This window comes from Salminus brasiliensis, chromosome 3 (assembly GCF_030463535.1).
Source record: "Salminus brasiliensis chromosome 3, fSalBra1.hap2, whole genome shotgun sequence".
Classification (NCBI taxonomy): domain Eukaryota; kingdom Metazoa; phylum Chordata; class Actinopteri; order Characiformes; family Bryconidae; genus Salminus; species Salminus brasiliensis.
In genome coordinates this window covers 12302275-12317174 of record NC_132880.1, presented here as the reverse complement: position 1 = coordinate 12317174, position 14900 = coordinate 12302275, and the positions used below count along the sequence as shown (strand labels likewise).

At 39.6% G+C, this 14900-nt stretch overlaps 1 protein-coding gene across 4 annotated transcripts; it reads left to right on the top strand.

The window, feature by feature from the left end:
* Positions 1 to 2178: 2178 nt before the first annotated feature.
* Positions 2179 to 14626, top strand: brd2a (bromodomain containing 2a). 4 transcript variants are annotated; one of them, XM_072675485.1, is made up of 12 exons: positions 2179 to 2267; positions 5661 to 5958; positions 6071 to 6208; positions 7396 to 7543; positions 7648 to 7847; positions 8048 to 8473; positions 8574 to 8702; positions 9494 to 9721; positions 10178 to 10443; positions 10754 to 11070; positions 13154 to 13279; positions 13412 to 14626. In XM_072675485.1, exons 2-12 carry the CDS (start codon positions 5680 to 5682, stop codon positions 13531 to 13533), a joined length of 2379 nt encoding a protein of 792 aa, XP_072531586.1. In that variant the 5' UTR covers positions 2179 to 2267; positions 5661 to 5679; the 3' UTR covers positions 13534 to 14626. The 4 variants fall into 4 exon arrangements, with proteins under 4 accessions (XP_072531586.1, XP_072531587.1, XP_072531585.1 ...); XM_072675486.1 differs by lacking the exon at positions 2179 to 2267 and adding an exon at positions 2564 to 2692; XM_072675484.1 differs by lacking the exon at positions 2179 to 2267 and adding an exon at positions 2735 to 4112 and having other exon boundaries at positions 13157 to 13279.
* Positions 14627 to 14900: the final 274 nt, after the last annotated feature.

The window sequence follows — 14900 nt, the reverse complement described above, 5'->3', positions numbered from 1 at the left end:
GCCAGCTTGGCTGTCATCCTCCTGTCTCCCACCACCTGCACTGGGTCTAAGAAGCACCCCAGGACAGAGCCGGCCCTCTTTATGAGTTTGTCCAGTCTCTTCTTATCTGCCGTCGAGATGCTACTGCCCCAGCAGACCACTCCATAAAAGATGGCAGATGCGACCACTGTGTCGAAGAACGTCCTCAGGAGTGCTCCCTGCACTCCAAAGGACCTCAATCTCCTCAGCAGGTAGAGTCTGCTCTGGCCTTTCTTGTAGAGTGCAGCAGTGTTGACTGACCAGTCCAGTTTGTTGTTCAGATGAACACCCAGGTATTTATAAGAGTCCACACTCTCGATGTTCATACCCTGGATGTTCACTGATGAAGGGGGGTGTCTGCACCTGCGGAAATCCACCACCAGTTCTTTGGTCTTTCCAGCGTTTATCTGAAGGTGGTTCTGCAGACACCAGTCCACAAAGTCCTGAATAAGTTCTCTGTACTCGCTGTCCTCCTCATTGGATATGAGGCCGACGATCGCTGAGTCATCAGAGAACTTCTGGAGGTGACAGGTCGGTGAGCTGTACATGAAGTCAGCAGTGTACAGGGTGAAGAGGAACGGTGCCAAGACCGTTCCTTGAGGGGCTCCTGTGCTGCTGACCACCAAGTCAGAGACACAGTCCCGTGCCCTCACATACTGTGGTCGGTTGGTGAGGTAGTCCAGTATCCAGTTTGACAGGTGACTGTCCACTCCACAATGTCCCAACTTGTCCTTTAGAAGCCCTGGCTGTATGGTGTTAAAAGCACTGGAGAAATCGAAGAAGGTGATCCTCACAGTGCTGCCGGGCTTCTCCAGGTGAGAAAGAGCTCTGTGTAGAAGATAGATGACAGCATCCTCCACCCCGACACCAGGCTGGTAGGCGAACTGAAGAGGGTCCATGGATGGGCTCACCAGAGGGTGGATGTGGTTGAGGACCAGCCTCTCCAGTGACTTCATCAGATGGGAAGTCAGTGCCACCGGCCTGTAGTTGTTTAGGTCCTTTGGGTGCTGTGTTTTGGGCACAGGTACCACACAAGATGTTTTCCACAGCTGTGGTACTCTTCCCAGTTTCAGGCTCATGTTGAACATATGCTCAACTACCCTGCACAGCTGATCAGCGCAGGACTTGAGGAGCCTGGCACTGATTCCATCAGGACCTGTAGCTTTCTTAGGCTTGATCTTCCTCAGCTCATTTCTCACCTGGGTTGTTGTGAACCCAGCAAAAGTGGTAGTGCTATCAAAGAATAAAAAAGTTTAGAATTTTTTAGAATTCAGTTCTAGAATTACAACTGAATGTATGCACAGAAATGGAGTTAATAAAATCTTCTGGCCAAGCCCAAGAGAAGATGTCAGCTGAGCTAGTCGCTCTAAACAAAGGGTCAGTTCAGACAAATTTGGCACTATTTAGTTATGGATGTGTTACCATGTGGTGCTTGTTCTTTTCATGTTTTTCATTTTATTAAAAGTATCCTCCATTAAATGTTAGAATCATTCATTTCTGCACTGTTTCTTGTATCAGTAGTTACATTTTCATCTTTATTTTAAATAGGATAGGAAGATGTCTTTAAGTCTAAAGAAAGACCACTTTATTTTTGTTATTATTAGTACTTAGTGTATAAACATACTTTGGTAACATGGTAACTTAAATTGAATTTCTTTATCACATACGCATTGTAATTTCAATTAAAAATAAATTAATTTATGACAAACCAAATCTTATGGGTTATTATGGGGGTAACACCAGTGACAAATTGACCAAAACTTTGCATTTTATATTAAAATATATTAAAATTCTGTTTGGAATTTAGCTATCTATTTTGCATATTTGGTAAATGCATTTGTAAATAGAAATTTTAAGGTTGTTTGTTTCTGGAACAAATGAAATTGATATTTAAAATTGTATCCACTTGAAATCCCACTCCAGAGAATGACCCGTATAATGAAGAAAGTTATGGGAGAATATGGGAAAACACGTAAATACCATACAGATCATGGGCATCTAATGAAAATTCATTAAAACATGTCTACTGTTTAATATTAATCGTAATCTAAATATTGTTGGAATAAAAGCAACATGGTGCCTAATTTATTACGATAGCCACGTGTCCACAACTGATCTTTAAGCAGCTTACCGATAGGTGGGGGTGTGTGTTCTCCAAGAAGGCAAAGGACCAGGCAAGAGTACAGTCGCCATGATTCTTAACAACATGCGTAAGAAAACACTTGGAGTATTGAGTACTCGACTTCGAGGTATATCAGCTACTGCCTAGATCCTTTTAAATTATGCTATATAATGGTTTTGTTTTCTAAGAGACTGGAACTATCAAACATTTATCGGCAAATGTACTGACTGCGAAAGCCATATGTTTTAAGCCAATCGGAACTTGACTAGCGTTGCTAGTAAACTCTTTGTTCTGGTTGCTCGACAGATTAATGTATAGAGAATTCTGGATTTTTATTTTGTTAAAAAAAAAAAAAAATACGGGTAATGCAATTGTATAACGACCTTTCAAAGTCCGCGCGTGCACTGCAGCGCAAGTAATATGTGAATCACATGACTTTTCCTCCCACTGCTTGGGTCCCAGTGAATGGGGAAGAAGTCGGACATGTTTGAAGAAATGTGTTGATTTTAAAGAAACGTGGCCGAAGACAAGAAGAAATGGGAAATGTTTCAAGTATGAGAATTTTAATGCAACCTTTGCAACTTTATTTACTTTTTTTTTTTTTTTTTTGCTTAAACCTCAATAGATAGAATGTCGAGCTTGTTATTCAGGTAGTTACCTAATGTTTTAAGAAACATAGTTTAGATTTATTTAGTGCTTGATATTTGGCAGTAGTTTTTCTAGGAGAATTATATTTCATAATTTAATGAGTATGAGTAATTGCAGTTACTGATCTTATTAAACGTATTTACCCTTGTTTTGGGGGGATGGGTCACCGTTGTATCTAAAAAGAAACGGTTTTAAATCGAATCCCTCTTAAAAATAAGTTTTATTCGTGTAGATTTTCATATGCTTCAGTATCGATAACGTAATTTAATGGTTCCGTTGTATATTTTGGATTGGGCCCACCCTGTACAAAAACCGCCATGTCATTATAGATTTACGAATTAGAAGTAGTAATTCGATGGTTATCCCTTTGCCCTGTATTATTGGCCTCGGTTTGTTGGTTAGAATATAGTTAACTATCTAAGAGACTAGAAAAATGAAGTAATATGACGTTTTAGACCTGTGTTCTGTAATTACATCACTTTTTAACAAGAGAAGGCGATTAAGGCGCCCGTGCTGCTGCGTCATTTTATGGCACATGCTCTCTTGTAGGCCATGCACATAAGGACGAGAACGAGGAATCCTTATTCCTTGAAGTAGTTACTTGGGAATGATGAATGTGGAGACGGTGGCATCGTGGTTTTATGATTTGAAATGTCCGACGTACGACGATTTAATCAAATTAGGTTACACTCTTGTATTCGTGAACACCGAGTTGTTTCCTTTTTTGTTCTAAAATGGCGACTCGTGGCGGTGGATCCGTTTGCCTGCGCACTAAGGCAGAAGGGAGAATATTAAGAGCAGTTGCTTTTGTCTAATACGCGGGACACGTTCATTGAGCCAATCGTGCAGCACGAACCCGCCCCGGGCAAACGCGTCTGTTTTTTTTTTAACCAATCAATGCTATGTTACCCACGTTGACGCAACGCGCATTTTATTTACATACAGCAAACGTGCAGAAACGTTAATGGTTTTTTTTTTCTGGTTATACGAAGCAAGAAAGCTGTGACAATTCGGTGAGAGAATCTTATCTGATGTGCTGTTCTGAAATGAGTTCTTTCATACGATAAAGGTGTATTATGCCAGATTGACGGCCAGTGTGACGTATAGAAAGAGCGTGGGCCGGCAGAGCTACATTAGCCAATGGAGTTATCAGATCCTCTATAAAAGGTCGGGCGGAGCCTTTTCGTCGCCATTTCGCTGTGGCTGTAACAAGGAGAATATAGGAAGTCAGGAAAGTAAGGTCGGCAGGATCGGCAGTTCGAGGTCTCGAAACGGAATCCGGAGCCATCCTAATGGAGACGGCCATAAGCCCGCCCCTTGACAGGTACCCATTTGATCCATTGACCTTAAATGTGCCGTCGGACCGAATATTTTATCTGACAAATTCTCAGTCCCCGTCTTTTTTGTTGTCATACCGTCAACGTTTCTTCACCGTCTGTTCCTTGCAGTTTAAAATATTGCTGTTTTCTATTCTGGTTAGTTTATACCTATTAAAATCGTGCCTTTTGTGTGTTCTCTTTTTGTTTTTGAACTCGACTCAGTAGTACTCAAAGCGTTATCGTTGTTCAGCTCGTTAATGGCCATTTCTGGGCGGTTGGATTGCAGCTTGGTTTAGCGAGCGCTACGTCTCTTTCAAATAAAGTAGGGTTATCGGTAGCTAGCTAGTTTTATAACCTTTTGGGCTAGATTTATGATCAAATCAAAGTAGGTTTATGGTCATGTGGAAAGTTCGCGACATGGTGCTAACGTCTGTTAGGGTCTTGGTTCTCTTGACTGGTCTTGGCTAAGTTATCTAAAACTTGGCTAATTGTCCAGCTGCATTAGTTTTGCGTACTTGTCATCATTAACTTAATTGCAAAATATACAAATAAACAAACGGATGTACAATGCATGTAGTTTAAATTGCACGTTGAGTTCTGTGGCCTCCAGGCAACGGTCTCATGTTAAGTCGCACCCGGTTGTAGTTCACGTTTAATGAAGAGACTGCGGTAGTTCTAGCTAGCTGTCTAGCGCTAACTTTTTATCTACGTTGGAGTACCTTATGCATTTAAAAAAACGATGAAACCAAACGGAAATTACTCATGGATTACATTTGAAATTTATGTAAATGTATCCAAAAACTGACAGTTTTTAACAAAAAAAGTGCATTTCTCTTAACTGTTTGTAAATTTGTATCATTGAATAAGTTGCATGTGTACCTCAAGTGAATTATCAAAAATGTAATCATTAAACATGCTTGTTCTCCAGAAGTTTATCTAAAGTGTTTGTCTTCATTTGGAAATGTGCATATAAAAGTCTAACATTAAGGAAAGCATAGAATCATCACAGTAATTGATGTGTTTATTGTGCATTTTTTACAGTTGCATGTAAAGTCAATTGGGGATGATCTGATTAAATTTCTTATTGTGTGGTCTTCTTGGTCCTAAAGATGGAGATAAAGATGCCTGTAGTGTTTTAAAGCATTCCGTTTGTACTTGTAAAAAGTTTAACAATAACTGATGTACGCTGACCTATAATTGGGAAAATGAATTTGCCAGCTTCTGCGCTATGTAGCTTTGAGTGTGCACAAGAACTTCATAACCCTGTGTAACTGGGGTCTCCTATAATTCCTGTCTTATCAGTTGATGTGGTTCCAATTTTAACTTCAGGTGATATGAAGCACTCTTTGCTGTAAATGTGTCCCTTTTCTATAGAAACTATTTGTGATCATGATTACTGTCCTGGTGCATTGCTTTATACTGGATGTAATGGTTTCTTATGGCATAAGTAGTTCTAAAATAGTTTGTTACTTAAGCTACTCTTTTAATGTGTCATATGCTGCATATGACACTTGCTTTTCCTTGCATTTCTTTAATGTCTTTCATTGTTGCAGCTCTGTGGGTGGGAGCAATATGGGTGTGCAAGGAGTGACTATGATGGAGCAGGCTGTCTCTGGTGCTGGTAAGCGCATTCGCAAGCCATCCCTGTTGTACGAGGGTTTTGAGGGTCCCGTGCCTAATCAAGTCCCCACCTCTGGGCCCCCTAAGCCCCCTACCAGGGATCCCAGCAGGGAGGGTCGAATGACCAACCAGCTGCAGTTCCTTCAAAAGTCTGTCATGAAACCTCTGTGGAGGCACCACTTTGCCTGGCCCTTCCATGAGCCTGTGGATGCCACAAAGCTCAACCTGCCTGTAAGTTATTTATAAATAAATCTATAAATGAAACCACTTTAGCTACATATTTTGGATTGTAATGCAAACCATCTTTCTTTTTCTTTTTCTCTTATTTGTCTGTCCATCCCAGGACTATCATAAGATTATTAAGCAGCCAATGGATATGGGCACTATTAAGAAACGACTGGAAAACTGCTACTACTGCAGTGCTGCTGAATGTCTGCAAGACTTCAACACTATGTTTACGAATTGTTACATCTATAACAAGGTTAGTTGTTTTTCAATGTAAAAAAGTTGCCTTTTGAAAGTAACTTTGAAATGAATGAGTTTAATAATTAATTTGCTCTACTACACTCTGCTTTTCTCTCAATTTATTTAGCACACAGCTTTAGAAAGATCTTTGGCTTGCAGTATGTTTGTAATTAGAATATAAAATTGCTTCTTCAGCAAAGAACAAACACAAGGACTGTGTTTAAATTTGCAAGTGCATTTTATATTTATTACAAGTGACCTTTTGATCACCTTCACTTTTGATCATGGCTCAAATGTAGAAATCCAGTATCTCATTATTATAGAATATTTAATTTTATGTTTAAGTTTCATTGGCTGTTTGCTGAGCCCTGTATTAAATTATGTTAATGGAAATTCTGTTAGGACAAGTTGCATGAGCCACAGGGATAGGTGTAGTCTTAAAGGAATTGTCAAAAGTCGATTTAAGAAGGTGAAATGAAGCTGGTGTTGAACATTAAAAATATACCACATATAGACGTCTCCAGAAAATGGGCTACATCTGCCACATTCTTAAAATCAAGCCATTTCTGAACCAGAGACGGAGACCAGAGATCAGAAGCTTCTTAAATTGGTTAAGGCCCACTGTTTCATCAAGATTAAAGTCAACAGGGTGTTGTGCTAGGATATTTCCAAGCACTTGCTTCCATCTACTGACAAGTTTTATGGAATTGCCATTTTTCTTTTTGAGCCGGGCTTTGGCGCACACAGTACCAAAACTACTACTAAATGGCTAGCACACCACCATATTACAGTGTTCTCACAATGAGAAACCCTCAACCCGACAATGTAAACAAGTAGAAAGGCACAACCTGGACTTTAATAACATCTCAGCAGTGCCACATGCTGGTTGCCGCTATGCCATGCAGCACTGCTGCAGTAATTCATGGTAAAGGAGCTTCAACCAAGTATTGAGTGTATAAATGAATATTCTTGTCAGGAGTTGGACATTTCCTTATTGTGCTTCCTTTTTGTTTGATCTTATGACATTATAAAATTTGAGAGACTACTAATTTTAATGAGCTACAAGCCATACTGATCAAAGGTAAAACAAACAAAACTTGAAATTACATTACATAATACATTGTTGTTGTTGTTGTTGAGATGCATGAATATGTTTGTCATCTCCCAATACTGACTTAGAATTGATTTTACAATGTCTTCTAGCCAACAGATGACATAGTTTTGATGGCTCAGTCTCTGGAAAAGGCCTTTTTACAGAAGGTAGCACAGATGCCTCCAGAGGAGGAGGAATTGCCCCAGCCCGCCCCACGGGGCAAGACTGGAAAACCTAGCAAAGGCCGCAAAACCCTATGTAAGCCATTTGTGTTTTTTTTTTTTTTTTTTTTTTTTTTTTTTTTTTTGTAAACACTTTTACAGTTTACAAAATATGTTCTTTGATGTTTCCTCTTTCTCTAGTCCTAGGAGGGATAACGACAGCTCACCAGGTGCCTGCTGTTTCTTCAGTATCTCAGCCTCCGTATTCTCCCCCAACACCACGTGTCCCAGACTCATTTCTCTCAACCCCTCCACAAATGTTTCTTGTCAAGAGCCTGTCCCCCAATGCCCATAGTGCCCCTGCATTGTTGGGCCTACCCCCAACCCAGCCTACCACGAAGGTAAGCGAATTATTTTCACTATTTAAACAACTTTTCATGACCCAGCAGAATTTAGCTTTACTAAGACTTTCAAATATACTTTTGATCAAACTGTCTTTTTTTTTACTTTCAGTATTGGAAGTTTGAAATCACAGCACCCCCAGTTCAGTCCCGTACATTTCTCAGTTTCATTCTTCTCTTTGCTTTTCCTCGTCCTTCAGAAAAAAGGAGTCAAGCGCAAGGCTGACACCACCACCCCTACAACCATGGCCATGTCCCTCACCATTGGTGTTGGAGGTATGGGCATAAGTATGTGTAGTGGGGATGACTCCCCGATCAACCACTGTGCCCTAGGGGTCAACCATAACCGAGGTCTGCTCGGAGGTAAAGCCCCTGGGCGACGTGGAGGCAGTGGTCGGCCCATCAAACCACCCCGGAAAGACCTACCAGACTCGCAGCATCAGCAGGTGCGACGAGTGAAGCTTAATCAGCAGCTGCGCTACTGTAATGGGATTCTGAAAGAGCTCCTGTCAAAAAAGCATGCAGCATATGCCTGGCCTTTCTACAAGCCGGTAGATGCATCATCACTGGGGCTACATGACTACCATGACATTATCAAAACTCCAATGGACCTCAGCACAATAAAGGTGCTAATTTTAATGCTATGTTCACTTTCCACTGTACATGGTATTAATGCGGTACTGCGTACTTGTGATTCTAATCAAAACTCAATCTTTTGTTTTTCAGAATAAAATGGAACAACGGGAGTATATTGAAGCATTACAGTTTGCAGCAGACATCCGACTGATGTTTTCTAACTGCTATAAGTACAACCCGCCTGACCATGACGTGGTGTCTATGGCCAGAAAACTACAGGTAAAATGCATTTTTTTAGGGTTCCTGCAGACTACAAGTTACATTTGTCAACTGTAAGGCCATAAAATGTCTCATTTGTAATGGCATGTGTTAACATTAGTTCAGTCACACCATGTTTAAGTATTTAATAACATAAAATGATGACTTTATTTATGATTTATTGGAATATTGTAGCCTGTGAACATAAATAACTTGTTTTTCATTGCCATGACCACCGTGCAAGCTTTGGGCTGTCTAGCAAGATGCAGCTCTGAATATTACTGAACTAGATTAATGTTAAGATGTGCACATTTAAGATGAGTGCTTGATTTATATTTCTAAAAGAATAGCAAACTAAGTAAATTGACAAGAGGAGGAATAGGTTGGCTACAACTCGGCCGTCTCACATGATTTCAAAAGTGTATTGTGCTAGAAGACCTAAATGTTAGACAGTATGGAGATTAAAGTAGGTGAGACCAATTTTAATTAAGTGAGGCACAAATGCTTAGAATAGTTTTCAAATAAAACACTACATATCCAGTCATATACTCAGTGTGTCCCCAAGGTGCCAGGCATGAGGTCAGAAACCACTATCTTAAGCCTACATGTATGTGTGAATAAAAAATAAAAAAAGTATATTAATGTATAGATTTTTGCTGTCTTGAAAAGGTCTTAACATTTGCATGTTAAAATTGTGCAGTTTTTGGCATTATAAAAGCGTTATTCCATGTGTAATTAATGTGTTCTTTAAAAGGGATCCTCTCAAGTGGCAGTAAGCTTTCACAGCTTTTTTTTTTTTTTTTGTATTTCAGGATGTCTTTGAGTTCCGTTTTGCTAAAATGCCTGACGAGCCCCTGGATTGCCCCCTGCCTGCATCCTTGAGTAATGTATTAGGCAGTCACTCCTCATCTACATCGTCTTCCTCTTCCTCATCTTCGTCATCAGAAAGTGAATTGAGCAGTGAGGGTGAGAGCGAGACCACTCCTAGTTCAGACAGTGAGGAGGAACGAGCACACCGTTTGGCACAGCTTCAGGAGCAGGTTGAAACTAATTGCACACTTTCAAATGTATTTCAAATTTCTTGTTACTTAATGGTACATATGCCAAATGTCAAAGTTTGTAGACACCTGCTCATCCACTGTGTCTTCCAATAACAAGAGACATGGCCTTCCCCCATTTCTGAAATCTCCACTATGCTTAAAAAACTTCACACTAGGTGTCGCAAAATTTTCAGCCAAGAACAAAGAGCAATAAGGTACTGACATTTGTGATTTAGAATTAGTTATCTAAAAGCTCTCCAAGTCCTGACAAATGTATTTAGTGGTGCTACTCCAAAGCCTGAAAATAAACTGCTAAGAAGCTTTATAGCCTGCTAACCAAAGTCTACTGGGCATGGGTGTAAACAAACCTTGGTGAGTTGCATCTCGGACACACCATACTCCCTAATTCAATTTAATCGAATTGTGCTTGGTTTTTCCTTTTTGACTTTTGTACAGCTGAGGGCAGTACATGAGCAGCTGGCTGCTCTGTCCTCCGACCCAATCATCAAGCCAAAGAAAAAGAAAGAAAAGAAAGAGAAGAAGAAAAAAAAGAAGCCAGAAAAGCACAAGCGAAGCAAGACTGTGGTGGAAAATGAGGTGGTAATCCGGGCCCCTAAAGCGGCAAAAATCTTGAAGGCAACGAAAAGTAAAAGTAACAGCAAGGCGGTCGCATCATCAATGCAGCGCAAAAAAGGACCCAACAAGAAGAGCAGCAAGAGCAAGTATGTCTTTTTAAATGTTTAATTTTAGATTTACTATTTACTTCCAACCTAGAAAACAAAAGCTTTGAGTAGAGATGCACAAATTATTGTTTTACAAATTTGATCATGTTTAAAATATTAAAAAAGGGGACAGGGCAATAAGCTATAAGCTTTATTAAAGAGCCGAAAATTGGGGTGTGGGGGGGGGGCATGCAACTGCAGCCCTGCATTTCCACCTTATTTATTATTACTGAGTTATTCACAAATTATGCACCCATGCACATCGTAAAACCTAAAACATAAATAATTTAAAGCTCTGCTTGTTCTTCAGATCCTCAAAGAAATCTCAAGCAGTCTGCCAAGGCTCCCAAGCCCTGGCCATTCCTCCCCACTATGATTCAGAAGAAGAGGAGGAAAACAGCCCCATGAGCTATGATGAAAAACGTCAGCTAAGCCTGGACATCAACAAACTTCCTGGTGAGAAGCTTGGTCGCGTTGTACACATCATTCAGTCACGTGAGCCTTCACTGCGTGACACCAATCCTGAGGAAATTGAAATAGACTTTGAAACGCTCAAGCCATCCACGCTGCGTGAACTAGAGCACTACGTCATGACATGTTTACGCAAGAAGCCTCGGAAGCCATATGGTAAGATCAGATTCCTTTTGTCATTTTTCAGCCATTCTGAATGCTGATCATGAATGTTTTATTGCTTTCTAGCTAAGGTCAAGTACGACAAAAGCTTCATTTGATTTGATTACTTCTCACAATGGAAGAATGCATTGTTTTTCTTATGCGATGGTAGTTAAAACAACTTGACAGTGTCTTATAATCGATCCAGTTCTATATTATGGATTTCTATATAAATTAAATTAGTATTTAGTTTAGTTTTTTTTTTTTTTTTTTTTTTTTTTTTTCTTGCTGTGTATCTCAAGAAAATCGAGTATTTCTAATTACACATTTCACTTAGCCGTATGAAACTTTTATGTAGTGCAATTGCATTGTTTTCCCCTTCATTGGTCAGCTGAGAAACTTTTCACACTAGTCCTTTTCATTTAATCTAATCGATATTGGTCTTGCCACAATCTTACCCTTAATTGCACATGTGGGGGGTGGGGAAAAATATTGCACATTGTATTGTTACATTGAGGGACCTCTGTTCCCTGAATGTGTGTGTGTGTGTTCCGCTGGGAGCAGTGCTGGTTGTAGAGTCTGATGGCAGCAGGAAGGAAGGACCTGCGATACCGCTCCTTCACACCCTTTGGGTGAAGCAGCCTGTCTCTAAGAGTTGCCTAGTGCTGTCTCATGCATGGGGTGGGAGCTGTTCTCTTGACTGTCCTCCTCCGGTCTCCCACCACCTAAGTCTAAGAAGCTTCCCAGAACAGAGCTGGTCCTCTTTGCGTTTTTTTTTTTTTCAGTCGCTTCTTGTCTGCTGTCAAGATGCTACTGCCCCAGCAGACCACTCCATAAAAGATGGCAGATGCCACCACTGTGTCAGAGAAAGTCCTCAGGAGTGCTTCCTGCACTCCAAAGGACCTCAATTTCCTTAGTAGGTAGATAAAAACGTACAGAAATGTTTTGTCAGTAGGCTGAAACTGTCATGGTTTGTGTAATTTGACAAATTGACTTATTAAAAATGACATAAGGGAACTTTCAAAAATTCAAACTTACATGAACAGAAGTCAGGAAACATGGGCCATATCAACACAGAAATATATGTACATTTACACGTTATGACCATATGGTGTTGACTGCCAAGTTTGAGCCAGATTGGCCAGAGAGGCTCTACGGTGCCCAATTAACTGCTTTTCATACAATCACGGACCTTGTGTTTTCAAACCTAAATTGACAGAAGTCAAGAAACCTAAATCATACCAACACAAATTGACGTACATGTAATCTTGCCTGCCAGATTGGCCATCGGAAGGCCATCCATAGCAAAATTACATACTTTGCATGTGATCAAACCTAAATGCAGTAACACAAATTGCACAACAGGGGGCGTTTATTGCCACTGCCACATGCGGGATCCTTAGGCAGGGTTTGGTTGTGCAGTTGCTGCCTTGCCTCACTACAACTCCCATAATCCTTCATTCTCTGACCTTTCAGTCAAAGGTCACCAGTCCACCAATCAAAATAAGCAGAGTTGCGACATATTGCTAACTCTGCTCATTGCATACCGAGCGGATCTCTGTTTTGATTACGTTGTTGCCATTTGTCTAGTTATCCTGGTTGTTGGATCTTTTTGGGTTCTTGACTCTTGCCTGTTTTTCGGTTTTGCTTTTTTGCTAAAGCTAGGACAGTCTATCCTGTTTATGCATTTGCTGACTGCTTGCGCTACCTTTTTTAAATCTAAAAATGATGATTTTTTTTTTTATTGCAAACCCAACCCCTCTTTTTACTTCAGAGTGTCGGTTTGTGTAACAAAATTACAATTGTTAAATGTAAACAAAAACTAAATCTAGTTAATCTAGCCATTATGAAAATGCACACTTGGATTGGCCCTCCACACATCAGCACTCAACATCACGTTGCTCCAGTCAGCATTCTGCATTACTATGGTAAATTTAAGTTATATTGAGACCAAAGAAAGCCATAATAGTTGTGGCTTGAAATGTTCAGACATTGCAACACATTCTGTGTAGACCTGCTTTGGTCTATATCTGCTATTGTGATTTAACATGTTATTTAACATGATGCTTTAATGGCATTGTGTGTGTGTGTGTTGCAGTAGCAAAGAAAGGTGTGGCTAAGTCCCGTGAAGAACTGGCTCTGGAGAAGAAGAGAGAGTTAGAAAAGAGGCTACAGGATGTAAGTGGCCAGCTTAATTCGACTAAGAAGCCTCCCAAAACCAAAGGTAAGGATCCCCACATTTACATTAAGCAGAGGTAGCAAAAGCCATTTTGTTTGATGTCACACTGTGTGGACTAGTTCCTGGTCATTTAATGGATTTAATATAAAAAACTCTTTCCCTGTCTCTACTAACTAGTGGAAAAACCCAGTGTGGTAGAACCTCATGGTCTGACGTCTCGTCTCAGTGATAGCAGTTCCAGCTCTGGCTCCTCATCGTCATCATCATCCTCAGACACTAGTGACTCAGACTCTGGTTGAACATGCAAGTGAAGTGGACATAGACACATGCTCACAGTATCCCAAATGGTTAAAGGGGCAATCACTTTGTACTGCAGTAGATGACACGAGTGACTAGAAAAATTAAAGTGTGGGTGTGTGTATGTCTGTGTGTATTGTATGCATTAGTTTAAGATTTGAGACAAATTAATGTTGCAGGGCTAGTTTTTTTGTGTGTGTGAGTGCACACCACTGTGTGTGTGTGTGTGTGTGTGTGTGTGTGTGTGTGTGTGTGTGTGTGTGTTTTTTTTTTATATATATATATATATATATATATATATATATATATATATAATATACACACATACATACATACACTATATTTTTTCTTTTACAAAGAAGAATTTAAAGGAATCCCCTAGTGGGGGGTGAAGACTTTGTTTATTGAACTGTTTTTATAAAGAAGGGTGTAGGGGGGCTACAATCAGTTTTGTGTCTGGGTGTGTATTTGCATAGGTTTCTGCTTTGAGTTACAACATACCTCTGGCAGACTCTAGCTCACAAAAATATTGGTGATGTTTTGTAGCCTAACATCTAGTTCTGCAAGAAAGATGTCACTCTTAAATATATCCTTTTATTGCCTGTAAAATACCAAGAGTGCTATGATCTGCAACATGAGTAATTTGGGATTTTAACATCTTAATGTAGTTAAACTAACTTTTAAAATAGTATTCACCCAAAGTGTCCCTTCCCTTTGCTGATGATGTACATGTTAGTGCACCTTGTTTTACATGTGCACAACTTTTGGTTTTGTTTTTTCGCTACTTTCTAGTTTCTTGTTTGTTAGTTTCTAATTTTCCCCCACCACTGACTGTTTTCTCTGTTCATTCTGGCTTTAATTTAATTGACGAAAATGCCAAATAAAATGTGAACTTGCAAGAAATAATCTAAATGAGTAACATGACATTTCAGATAAAGTGCATTATTAAAAAACAAACTGTGAAATGTTGACTTTTTTTATTGGCATTGCATGTTACTTTGTTTAATAAATAGTTTGTTTGATTGTCTCTGTATGTATAAATAATATATGAATTTTATTTTACTTTTTTTATTAAAAATCCACTTTGCTCAAGAAGGTCTTAATGATCTGCTTTTAACAACAAACTGATAAAACCTGATAGTTTTGCTTAACGGTTTCCATTTGAGAAAATACCACTCCATCCAATTTGAAAACCTTCCAAATCAGTTGCAGGTAACCTAATAAACAATTAAGAATCATTGTGATATCAGCTCATCTGGGAAAACATGACTGACCATTATACAATTTGAAACCCATCAGAAACTAAAAGAAGTTAAGTTTATTTGTATAGTGTTTCTACCAACAGACATCACAAAGCAGCTTTACAAAT